The sequence below is a fragment of the Chiloscyllium plagiosum genome, chromosome 11 (genome assembly GCF_004010195.1).
Source record: "Chiloscyllium plagiosum isolate BGI_BamShark_2017 chromosome 11, ASM401019v2, whole genome shotgun sequence".
In the NCBI taxonomy this organism is placed as follows: Eukaryota; Metazoa; Chordata; class Chondrichthyes; order Orectolobiformes; family Hemiscylliidae; genus Chiloscyllium; species Chiloscyllium plagiosum.
Genome location: NC_057720.1, coordinates 42,250,883 through 42,263,027, shown reverse-complemented (window position 1 = coordinate 42,263,027; position 12,145 = coordinate 42,250,883). Strand labels below are relative to the sequence as shown.

The 12,145-nt window shown below is 38.9% G+C and overlaps 1 protein-coding gene across 3 annotated transcripts in view; it reads right to left on the bottom strand.

The window, feature by feature from the left end:
- Nucleotides 1-12,145, bottom strand: part of LOC122554338 (nardilysin-like) — a 111,906-nt gene that overhangs the window by 2,146 nt on the left and 97,615 nt on the right. For 2 of the 3 annotated variants that reach the window (XM_043699203.1, XM_043699205.1), the window contains exons 28-30: nt 11,056-11,146; nt 7,416-7,532; nt 2,920-3,009 (exon numbers count right to left, since the gene is read on the bottom strand). In XM_043699203.1, the coding sequence (XP_043555138.1) occupies nt 2,920-3,009; nt 7,416-7,532; nt 11,056-11,146 (298 nt within the window). The remainder of the gene's footprint in view (nt 1-2,919; nt 3,010-7,415; nt 7,533-11,055; nt 11,147-12,145) is intronic. The other variant, XM_043699204.1, reaches the window with a different exon arrangement.

Genomic DNA, 12,145 nt, shown 5'->3' with positions numbered 1-12,145 from the left:
AAAATTGTATACCATATTTATGGTACAAATTGAGTTTTGAAAATGTTTTGAGCTGAAATTAAGGGGTTGACTTATACACTAGGTATTGTTTTTGAGGGGTTGAAATTCATGCTTGGCAAGAGTCAGAAGTTGGACAAACAAGAGCCAGATCTCTACATAAAATCACAAATAACAAAAGGAAAAAGAATTATGGCCATTGTTAAATATTTATCTACAAATTAACTGTCTCCATTCAGCCTGCTATGGTAGTACCACAAAGTGCATATAGGTCTACACATAACGGTATATACAAAAGTGAATAAGCATACCAGCAAATACAATTCACGAAAAAAACGAGCAGTAAAAAAAGGACGGATAATATTTTATTTGAATAGACAGTTGTATTTATTAGCAGTTTCATGCAAACATTTTACATCAAAAAACTCTTCTCACCATATATCACAAATATTATGGGATAGCTGCTTTAAACAAAAGTTACCGGTACATGCAAAAGTCCATTAGAATCCTTCAGATTCACTGTCCTCATCAGTTGCACCACTGAATAATTCATTCCAGTCGTCCAGGATCAAGCATATTGTCATATGGATCATCTTCACTTGAACTCTCAAGGGGATCATCAATTGATTTGTCATCACTCCCATCTGACCATAAATAATCAATCATCCTCCATCCCATCTAAAAAGCATTAGAAATTCCACATTTTTTGAAGGCTTTCTCAATAATTTCAGTTTTCATCTCCTTCCAGGACTCAACAATCCACTCTCATGCAGTTGCAAGTAATGGAGCACACATGTTGCCACCCTTTGTGAAGCTTTTTTCCCCTTCTTGCATCCAAGTGTCCCATTTCTTCTGTTCTAAGTCCTTAAAAGGTTTATTGATGCTAACATCCAGTGGCTGCAACATATTCGTAAGGCCTCCAGGAATCATTGCAATGTCAGTATTCTTTGCTCCAAGTTCAGTGGTAACACTTTTCACTCTGTGTGATCTGAACATATTCCAAACCAGTAAACTTTTTTTCTTTCTAAGTACACCTGGTCGCGTATTCCAGACCTCCCTTATCAAAATCTTGCAGCCACCTTCATCCATCCACCCTTTATCATGGATGATGACAACAATGCCTTTCGGAAATTTCTGCCTGGGCAGAGTTTTCCGTTCAAAGATCACCAAAGGTTTTAACTTTGTTCCATCTACCATACAACCAAGTACCACAGTGAATCGAGTCCTTTCATGGCCAGTAAACTTAACCAAAACTGATATGCCAGGGAACAGAACTGTGGACAAGATTGGAGCAAAAACAAAGTTTATTGGGATTTTATCCATATTGCCGACGCATGAGAGCCTGTATCTGTTTTTCTTCCAATTTCTGATTACAGAGGAATGTCTATTATCCAAATATCAATTACCGATATTGAATTATCCAAAGGAGATCTGGAAGTCCTGATAGAAACATTACATCAAAGCTGTTTCAACCCTGACCGCATCTTTTGTTTACAATGATTAAAAACATTCTCGGCTCACTGAAATGCTGCCGAGAACAGTTCTGGACATCAATGGGAGCCCGTCTCCAAATGACTGACCTCCCAACCACTCACTCTCCCTCTCCCCCCACACTCTCCCTAGAGTTCTATATAGGGTGAACCCTAAATTCCCCTTTCCCAGATATTCTCTCCTGTACAGGGCAGAGTGGGAATTTGTCAAAACATTGCAGTAAAAAGTTGTGTGTGCGTGCGCGCTGTTTGGAAACTTACCCCACAAATGCAGCAGCAGTCTTACTGTTGGTGTACAGTCCGGCTGCCATAGAGGGGGTGGGCGGGGGCAGTGCTGGCCGTGTTTTTGGGGGGGGGTGGTGTAGTGTTGGACACCCAAACAGGGAGCAGACTTAACAGAAAACTCTGAGCCTCAGAGAGGCATTGAATCGATTAACTGAATAATCAATTATCCAAATGAAATAGTGCCTGCCCATCTCATTCAGATAATCGAGGTCCCTCTGTACAAAGCGATGGAACCTCATTAACTTATCATTAAGCTCTGCAAGTAGACATTGGGCAATCTTGTTTTTCTGTCTCAGCATGAAATCATACATTTTCATAAACCTACTGCACTAACCAGCACTGGCTTTGAAATCACCAAATCCACCCTTTTTTGCTTTGTTTTTGGTGCGAATTCTGATACATTATTGAGTCACGATGCTTCTATTCTGATGTCAGCAACCCTTTCTTCTAGTTGTGGCCACTTGTTCAGCTTCCCTCACTTTGCATACTTCTGTTTTGACATTGACTTTAACTGTGTGGCTTTTTCAGAAACAGAACTCCCTCGCAGCTATGGTATTGTCAGTCTTCTGTGTAACTTCAACGTTTCGTTTAAACTGTGCTGTATGCTTGTTTCTTCGTAATGCCATTTGTCGAGAAAATTTGGGGGAGCTTTACAATAAGTTTGGAGCATAACTGTACGCAACACCTACTTTTACGAAACTGAGGCAACGACGGGATGACAAGGTCGAGGGCTGCCGTAATGTATCGTAGATATTTGTAATGACGCAGGTATTGCATTTGAATCAAAAATGTACAAAACATGCCCTTTAAGGTTGCATATATGGTCAGGAAGAGACCCCTGAAAAACTAGGGGTATACACGAGGTACATGAAAAATACCAGACTTTGGGGCAAAATAATGGGTTGACCTATACACAAGATCGACCTATATACGAGAATAAGATAGTTTGACTGGAAATGCATTGAGGGAATGCACTAATCATTTAAGCAGTAGGCATTTAAAACAACTTTTTCTTTGTATGGACAATAAATACGTTCGCAGCTTACTGTTTTGTCATCTCAGAATGAAGTAAATTTTTTTACATGAGATATTATACCTAAAGATCATTTGAAATCAAGAGGAAATCTAATGGATGCACTGGACTTACATGAATACTAAGTTTTTTACTCTTGTGTTCCTTGTGGGTTCTGAACCAATTCACCAAGTCTTCTTTGGTAAATGATTGAAGAGCTCGAATCTGTTAAATCAAAGACATATCAGGATAGCAACATATCTGTTGCTCTTCACAATGTAATCACAATTTTGATATCAATGTTAATTAAAAAGAAAAAAAAGCTAAAAATCGTTCTACAAATTGCCAACAAAGGTATTAAAGATGGTGAACAAGAGGTAAGTCAATAGATGTTGTGCATATAGACTTGTAGAAGGATTTGATAAAGTCCCACACAAGAGTTTGTTACTTGGATAATGGCAAACCAAATCAAATCTGCTGATGAGACAATTGGGTAGCATTGTCGACAGTGTTGATGACGGCATAATATTACAACAGGATATTAGTAATTAGGTGACTGCGCAAAGCTGTGGCAGAAGGATTTTAATATAATCAGGCGAGGTTTCTATTTTGAACTGATAAAGGGTAGATCAGGATATTTTGTGCCTTCTAAAACTTAAATACATGTTTGCTCAGTGAGATTTGGGGGGTCAGGTACATAGCTCTTTAAAATGCCACAAACAGGTGCAGAAAATAGTCAAGAATGCTGGTCTTCTTATTGAAAGAACTGGAATACAGGATGCAGATGTTATGCTACAATTATACAAGACCCTAGTTAGACCTACAGAGTATGTAAGTAGATCTGGGCATCAGATCTTAGGAAGGATATCTGGGCCCTGGAGGGAGTTCAACACAGGTTTACAAGGATGACTACCTACTTTTGTATCATCAGCAAAGATACATTGCACTATGCCCTCTCCTCCAAGTCATTATTATAGGTAGTAAATAATTTAGAACAGAGAACTGTCTATGTGATATTCTACTAATTAGGACAAAGCTGAAAAGACACATTAATTAACACAGAGTCAGAATTAATTATACCCAGTAACAAGAGCTCCTATGCTGTGCAATAAGAAAGATAATGTCAGGCTAATGACAGACGTTAGGTTACTAAGCTATAGATTCCTGCTTTCTGTCAGTCTTCCTGACCCCCACCATCATCACCTCTTGAACAGGGGAGACCATGTTGGTGATTCTCCAATCTACTGGAACCATTCTGGAATATTCTGGTCCATGTCTTCTCTATCATTGCAGCTACTTCCTTTAAAACCTTTGGATGCAGGCCCTCAGGTCCTGGTGACTTGTCTGTCTTCAATCCCATTTGTTTGTTAATACTTTCTCCCTCGTAGTAAAGCCAGTTATAAAATCTTCCCTCCCACTAGCACCTTGCTTACCTGTTATCCTTTGTTTATGCTGTCCTCCTAAGTTTTGGTGAGTGTTATGAAATATCATCAGTTTAATTTTCTGCCACTGCTCAGCCTCTAAATTTCTCCTTGGTCCATTTTTCCAATTTGCTTTAGACAACTCTTTCTGCATATCTCAATGGATCTTTCTGGATTCCAGTACATTTCCGAGATGCGGGTTGGTGGATTGGATGTTACTCTGTCCAATCTTCCCCACCCATTAATTCACTTAGAACTGCACTTTTTGTACTAATTGTCCAACTTTTGACTTTATTTTTCATCAATCTTTTGTAGCTGTATGTCTATTCAGCCATTCAGTCGGCATCTGCTGTTGATAGTTAGTACTCTTAAATTAGGCTGAAGACATTGGTTGGAGTCCCTCAAACTGAATTTGAAATTCTATCATGTTTCAAATTATAACGGGATCTTGATCAGATGGGCCAATGGGCTGAGAAGTGGCAGATGGAGTTTAATTCAGATAAATGTGAGGTGCTGCATTTTGGGAAAGCAAATCTTAGCAGGACTTGTACACTTAATGGTAAAGTCCTAGGGAGTGTTGCTGAACAAAGAGACTTTGGAGTGCAGGTTCATAGCTCCTTGAAAGTGGAGTCGCAGGTAGATAGGATAGTGAAGGCGGCGTTTGGTATGTTTTCCTTTATTGGTCAGAGTATTGAGTACAGGAGTTGGGAGGTCATGTTTCATCTGGACAGCACATTGGTTAGGCCACTGTTGGAATATTATGTGCAATTCTGGTCTCCTTCCTATCAGAAAAATGTTATGAAACTTGAAAGGGTTCAGAAAAGATTTACAAGGATGTTGCCAGGGTTGGAGGATTTAAGCTATATGGAGAGGCTGAACAGGCTGGGGCTGTTTTCCCTGGAGCGTCAGAGGCTATGGGGTGACCTTATAGAGGTTTATAAAATCATGACAGGCCTGGATAGGATAAATAGACAAGGGGTGTGGGAGCCCAGAACGAGAGGGTATAGGTTTAGGGTGAGAGCGGAAAGATGTAAAAGAGACCTAAAGGGCAACTTTTTCATGCAGAGGGTGGTACGTGTATGGAAATGAACTGTCAGAGGAAGTGGTGGATGCTAGTACGATCGTAACATTTAAAAGGTTTCTGGATGGGTATATGAATAGGAAAGGTTTGGAGGGATATGGGCTGGGTGCTGGCAGGTGGGACTAGACGGGTTGGGATATCTGGTCGGCATGGACAAGTTGGACTGAAGGGTCTGTTTCTGTGCTGTACATCTCTATGACTCTTTTACATCCTGGAGGACCCTTAACTATGAAACCTCTTATTAATCCTACCTCTTCACACATCACTAGATCCATAAGAGCCTGTTTTGCTGCGTAGGTTCTGCAAATACTACTCAGAAAATTTTGATGGACTCTACAAATATGGCCTCCATGTTACCCTTGCCCATCTGATTTGTCCAGTTAATATGCAGATTAAAATCACCCGTAACAATTGTAGTGCTCTTTATCATGGCTCCTACATTTCCCAATTTATACTTCGGTCTACAGCAAGGCAACTCTTTGGGAGGGGGCCAACAGACAACTCTCACCTATTGCAAACTGAATCTACTTCACAATCTATGTGCATCTATATCACTACTCACTATTGCATTGATATACTCCTTTACAAATAAAGCTACCCCACCTCCTTTTACTTTTTGCCTATTATTGCAGAATACTGAATTCCCAATCACCCTGCAACCATGTCTGTATAATACTATTTCTATGTGCTGTCAACCCATTATCCTGAATCAGAATAAAAGAGAAGCCATTTAAAACCTTTTAAAACGTGTTAACTGTAACACAATTACATAGCCAACTTTAGGTACTGTTTCTAAAGCATGATTTTTCTATAATGTGGGGTTGCACAGGAGTGTTACCATTGCTTTATAGAAGAACTACCTGTAATAATACATAAATGGACTTTTGCAAATAAATTTGTCAAGCCATTTACCTTAAGTATGTGCAATTAAAAGCACACAAGGTCAGATGAAAAGCAGTATATCGTGCAAATCTAAAAGAGATTGTATTTTTCCTCAGTAATGCCATATCTAAAGTATTCTCTATGGTTCTAAAGACACATGATAGTGGAGAAAAGAAGGCAGAGATTATCTTTGCTGTCCAGGATGATCATGGACCTGTGGGTAATTTTGGCAGATGAGGTCTGATATGTTGTTCAACAAGATCTGAAGACGTTTCGTTCAACTACTGCTGTAAGAAATACACTCGTATCTGTGCTCCAAGGAAATGAGAGAAAGAAAAGGAAAATATGCAAAAGAAGCACCATTTGAACTTGACTAGTTTATCAACAGCAGATGATGACTGAATGGCTGAACAGACCCACAGCTGCAAAAGAGTGATGAAAAGCAAAGTCAAAAGCTGGACAATTAGGATGAAAAGTGCAGTTCTAAATGAATTAGGGGGTGGGGGAAGATTGGTCAGAGTCACACCTAACCCATCAACCCTCATTTGGGAAATGTACTGAAATCCAGGAAGAGCAATTGAGTTAGAAAGGGATAGGAAGATGAAAATGGAGAGAGTTAAGGAAATGATCAGAGATTTGTTTTTTGTGATTGAAACTGACTGTAGAGAAGCCACCTACAGATACGAGGAATTTATCTCAAGGATAAGACTGAGGAGAAGAGGAGGTTAAAGAATACAATTTGCTACATACAAAACCAAGTTTACCCCAGCACAAACAGATGACATGGAAAATGAGAAATTTAAAACAGATATGATGGTGGTGGGAGAAAGTGAGGTACCATGGCAATAAGAGAAAAGATGTATTTTGATTATTTGAGCCAAACTGCCATCATGGGGGTTTTAGAGGAGGCAAATATTTAGAAGTACGGATTAAGTGTAGCAAGAAGCAAAACATTGTTCAGGTTTTTTTTCTATTTAACTGGTAAACGATAAAAAGTAGAAAATAAATTTTAATGCATTTTTCTTGAGTTTCCCTGTACTCATCCTACGAGCTCTCACAATTAAAATCCAGCATTTTAATCAATTGAAAGTGCAAGTATGGTATTTTGGTCTACTAATAAAATAATGGCATATTAACATTATTAAGTTTTGTCATTTAAAAAATTGGAATGATGCACAAACTATAAATCATTTATCTGTTGACTCAAGTATGCTTAGTTATTTCTGCTCAGTATTTTATCTTAATACCTCATGGACAAGTCTGTCGAAGAGATACTGTTGTGTGAAAACTTCATCCCAGTTTCTGTCTACTTCTTCTCCTAGATGTGTATCTTCACATAGTTTAAGTTTTATCAATGCTGTAACCTGTTAAAATAAAAAAAGGTGAAAGTTTGTGATGCTGAAAAATTTAACTTGGTATGCTGGTTGCTTGAAACTATAAGGTGACCGCCATGACCATGGGTCTGGTTACTGTAGTTTCAGTTACCCGCGGTTTACTGCAGCACAAACAGATGACATGGAACATTCCAGAACCAGGGACCCGGGGGCTGCCAGGGAGGTAAATTTACCATTTAAATGAATGGGTTTGCTACTATACGTGGTTTTGGACATCTGCGGTAGGTCTTGGAGCATATCCCCCGCCAACACTGTGGTCGCCCTGTATAAGATTACTCACGTTCAATGATTGTTTAATTTGAGAAATACTAGCCCAAGAAACAAATCAGGAAGGAAAAGCTAGTAAAATATCCTTTACCCTTCAATAATTTACAACTTGAACATTGGTCTGTAGGTTATTATATAATCAGTGTCTACTATGAATTACAACTAATATTTCCTTTAAAAAAAAATTAGCATTTCCTAAAAGATTGTTTCCTAAAAGGTAACACATGCGATCCAATAATCAACAGATCAAATGAAAATTCTGCAGTTTTGCAAAGTTCAGTCATAGATTATGGGGTTCTTCTGTATCATAAGACCTCATGTAATAGGTTCCACAGCAGTTACTTCCTTTCCCCAGACATTGACACTTCCAGTGGGTTACTATGATCCAATAACCTGATGTCACAATTATCTGGCATCATAATTTACTGTTTAGAACCTGCATAGGATTTAAGGTAAGGGACAGCAGGTTTAGAAGGGATGAGAGAACTCTTTTTCACCCAAAGGGCACTGGGAATCTTTGAAGACTGTAAATAACTCTAAATCATGTAATCAGTAAAATATTGACACAGAGTGAAAGAAGGAGACATTAAGACAAAGCACCAAGGAAGTTGCTGAAGCTCTGAATTAGAGGGGCAATTCCACAACTTATGCACAAGCGATCATAATTGGAAGAACATCAGAGCAGAAGGAGATTAAGGATAGAAAGGGGTGAACAGTGAGAATTTTAAAATCAGGGTGTTGGTGAACCAGAAGCAAATGTAGGTCATAACTTGATACAAGTTGGGCATGACGTCAGTTCTGGATAAGCTTAAGTTTATGGAGGCTGGAAAATGAGAGGCCCACATGAGAGTACTGGAATATTTGTATTGATGTGGAGGTGCCAGTGTTGGACTAGAGTGGGCAAAGTTAAAAATCCCACAACACCAGGTTATAGTACAATAGGTTTATTTGGAAGTACTATTTGTAAGCGGAGGTAACAGCAGCAAAATACGGGTTTCAATAATGGAAGTAGTAAGAGATGGCTGACATGAAGACAGTGAAGCAGTCTGTGTTAGAGAGAACAAGGAGTTTGAATCTCAGCTCGTGGTCAAATAGGATGGAAAAGTTGGAAACTACCTGAGGCTGCACCAGGCTGTGTAGGGAAAAGATTTTTTAAAAATCTATAATGAGAGAACAAAATTTGTGACATGAGTAGAAGACGATGGTTTCAGTTTTCCCAATATTTGATTTTATGGTATTTTGTCTCAGGCAGGATTTGACTCAGGTTAACCAGTCTGACAACAGAGAGCTGTGATAAGTTTGAGAAGAGGTATTAGCAAGTTAGAGCTGGGTGTCAGGGAATTTATAGGTGTCTACTGATAATATTTTTTCAAATTCATTCATAAGATGTGTGTGTTGCTGGTTGGCCAGCATTTATTGGCTGTCCCTAGTTGCTTTTGAGGTGATCTTGAGATTCCTTCTTGAACTGCTGCAGTCCACCTGCTTTAGGTTAATCCACAATGTCATTCAGGAGGGAATTACAGTATCTGGACCCAGTGACAGTGAAGGACCAGTGATATTTCTAGGTCACGATGGTGAGTGACTTGGAGGGGAACTTGCAGTTGGTGGTATTCTCATGTATCTACTGACCTTGGCCTTCTAGATTGAAATGGTCATGAGTTTGCAAAGTGCTGTACAAGAATCTTTGATAAATTTCTACAGTGCATCTTGTAGGTAGGACACACTGTTGCTACTGAGATTCAGTGGTGAGGGTGTGGATGTTTGTGGATGCGGTGCCAATCAAACAGGCTGCTTTGTCCTGGTTGGTGTCAAGCTTCCTGAATGTTTTGGAGCTGCATTCATTCAGGCAAGTGGAGAGTATTCCATCATACTCCTGACTTGTGCCTTGTAGATGAAGGACAGGCTTTGGGGAGTCAAGAGGTGAGTTCTGACTGCATATTCCTAGCCTTTGACCGGTTCTTGTAGCCACTGTGTTTATGTGGGGAGTCGAGTTGAGTTTCTGGTCAATAGTAAACCCCAGGATGTTGACAGTGGGGGAATACAGTAATGGTAATACCATTGAATGTCAGGGAATGGTGGTTAAATTGTCTCTTATTGGTGATGGTGAATGCCTAGCATTTGTGTACAGTGAATGTTACTTGCCAATTGTTACCCCAAGTTTGGATTTTGTTGCATTTGAATATGGATTGATTCAGTATCAGAGGAATCATGGATGGAATTAAATATTGTACAATCATCACAAACATTCCCATCTGACTTCATCACGGAAGGAACATTGCATCTAGATTAGAAATAGTATAATATTGTAGATATATTCACTGTAAATTTTCTGTAACCATTACAAACAATTATTCAAATTAAGCCATGTTCAAATGCAGCAAGAAGACCTGGACAATCTCTAGGTTTGAGCAGACAAGTGGCAAGTAACAACAACACCAAGCAAATGCCAGGCAATGACCATTTCCAACAACAGAAAATCCGACCATTGCCCTTTTATATTAAAGGGTCTCACGAACGCTGAATCCCCCACCATCATGAATTTTTCACTGACTAGAAATGGAACTAAATTAGACATATAAATACTGTGGCTACAAAAGCAGGACAGTGCCCGAGTCTCACAGCAAATAAGTCTCCTCTTGATTTTCCAAAGCCTGTTTACCATCTACAATGCACATGTAAGGAGTTGGATGCAATTCTCCACAGCTATTTGGATTAATGCAGCTTCAAAAACAAACAAGAAGCTTGACACCATCCACTATAAAGCAACCTGCTTGATTAGCATCACATCCACAAACATTCACTGCCTCTATAGTTCACACTCAGTAGCAGCATCTAGAGTACAATCTACCAAGCACATTCAATAATTCACCCAGGATTGCTTCCACAGCACTTTTAAAGCTCACAACCATCTACAAGGTCACGGCAGCAGATCCATGTGACACCACCACCCTGACATGGAAATATATGGTCGCTCCTTCAGTGTTGCTGGTTCAAAATTCTGGAACTCCTTCCGTGATGGCGTTATGGGTCTACCTAAAGTAAATGGACTGTAGCCATTCAAGTTGGTATCTTAGCACCACTTTCTCAAGGGCAACTGGAGATGGGCAATAAATGCTGGCCCAGCCAGTGATGCCCACATTGCATGACTGAATTTTTAAAAAAAGGTATAAAAAAAGTGTTTTCAAAACCATACTGAATTCCTTCTAATATAGTTAATCTTCCTCACCTGAGAAGAGAAAGATTCTTGACTCATTGTTGCCAGCTTTGCAGAAAAGCTCTGAAGAAATTCTTCAATTTTGTTGTCCACTAATTCGGTGCTGTTTAAATGCAATTAAAACATTAAATGCAATTTTAAATGCAATTAAAACATTAAAATTGCAAATCAGTATGATATTGGAAGTAGGATACTCTAAACAAAAGATATAAGATGTTATTAAAATATGTAACAATTGAGAGTGGGAAAGACTGCGTTTCTATTAAATTAATATTAAATAAATGAATTAGCACAAGGGATATCAAAAAATATCTGAGTTCAACCAACATCAAGCACATTGCAAACAAGATTTGACACTCCATATAATGTCACAAAGTGGAGGGCTCACACTTTTTTACTTTGAAATCAGGCTTGATCTTCAATTTAGATTGCCAATCTAAGCACTAAGTTTTCATTTACAAAGATATTAGAATGGTGTATACTCTTCTGAAGTTGAGGTATAGATGCATTACTGAACATTGTAAAATGGCATTGGAGTCTTTATTAGGCTATGTTCTACCTTAACTGGGACGTCATGCCACCAATCCTTGGTTATAATTTGTAGGTATTCTTTATCCCTCAGCAATGATCGTTATCATCAAGCAAACATTTACTTCAAAGGTTGTCATCCCAAGAGATATCATGGATTGATTTTATCTACATTGTGATATTCTATTGTAACTTTGTACATAATTCCAGCTATATAACAATTGTACAAGAGCCACTGAAAGAGTAATATTGGACGAGATGTGGGAACACATTACTTCTGCACACCTTAGAGGAGTTTAAGGTGATTATAGACAGGAAAAAATATCCATACAGTGACACAAAACCTCCCCAAAGTGTCTTCTGGTTTGGTCATATTTCAAACAACAGCCATATTTCTGAATTCTGTGCTTACTTACAAGAATGTAAAACTGAGTAAGAAAAATTAAATGCAGAAGCTAGAAGGAAATTTGATGACTGTGGTATTTAGGGCTTTGGCAGCCAGCTAAAACAAAACTGGTGAGCGTCCCATGTTGCTTCATATAAGGAGAGCCTGTTGTATCTTATGCCAATCGGG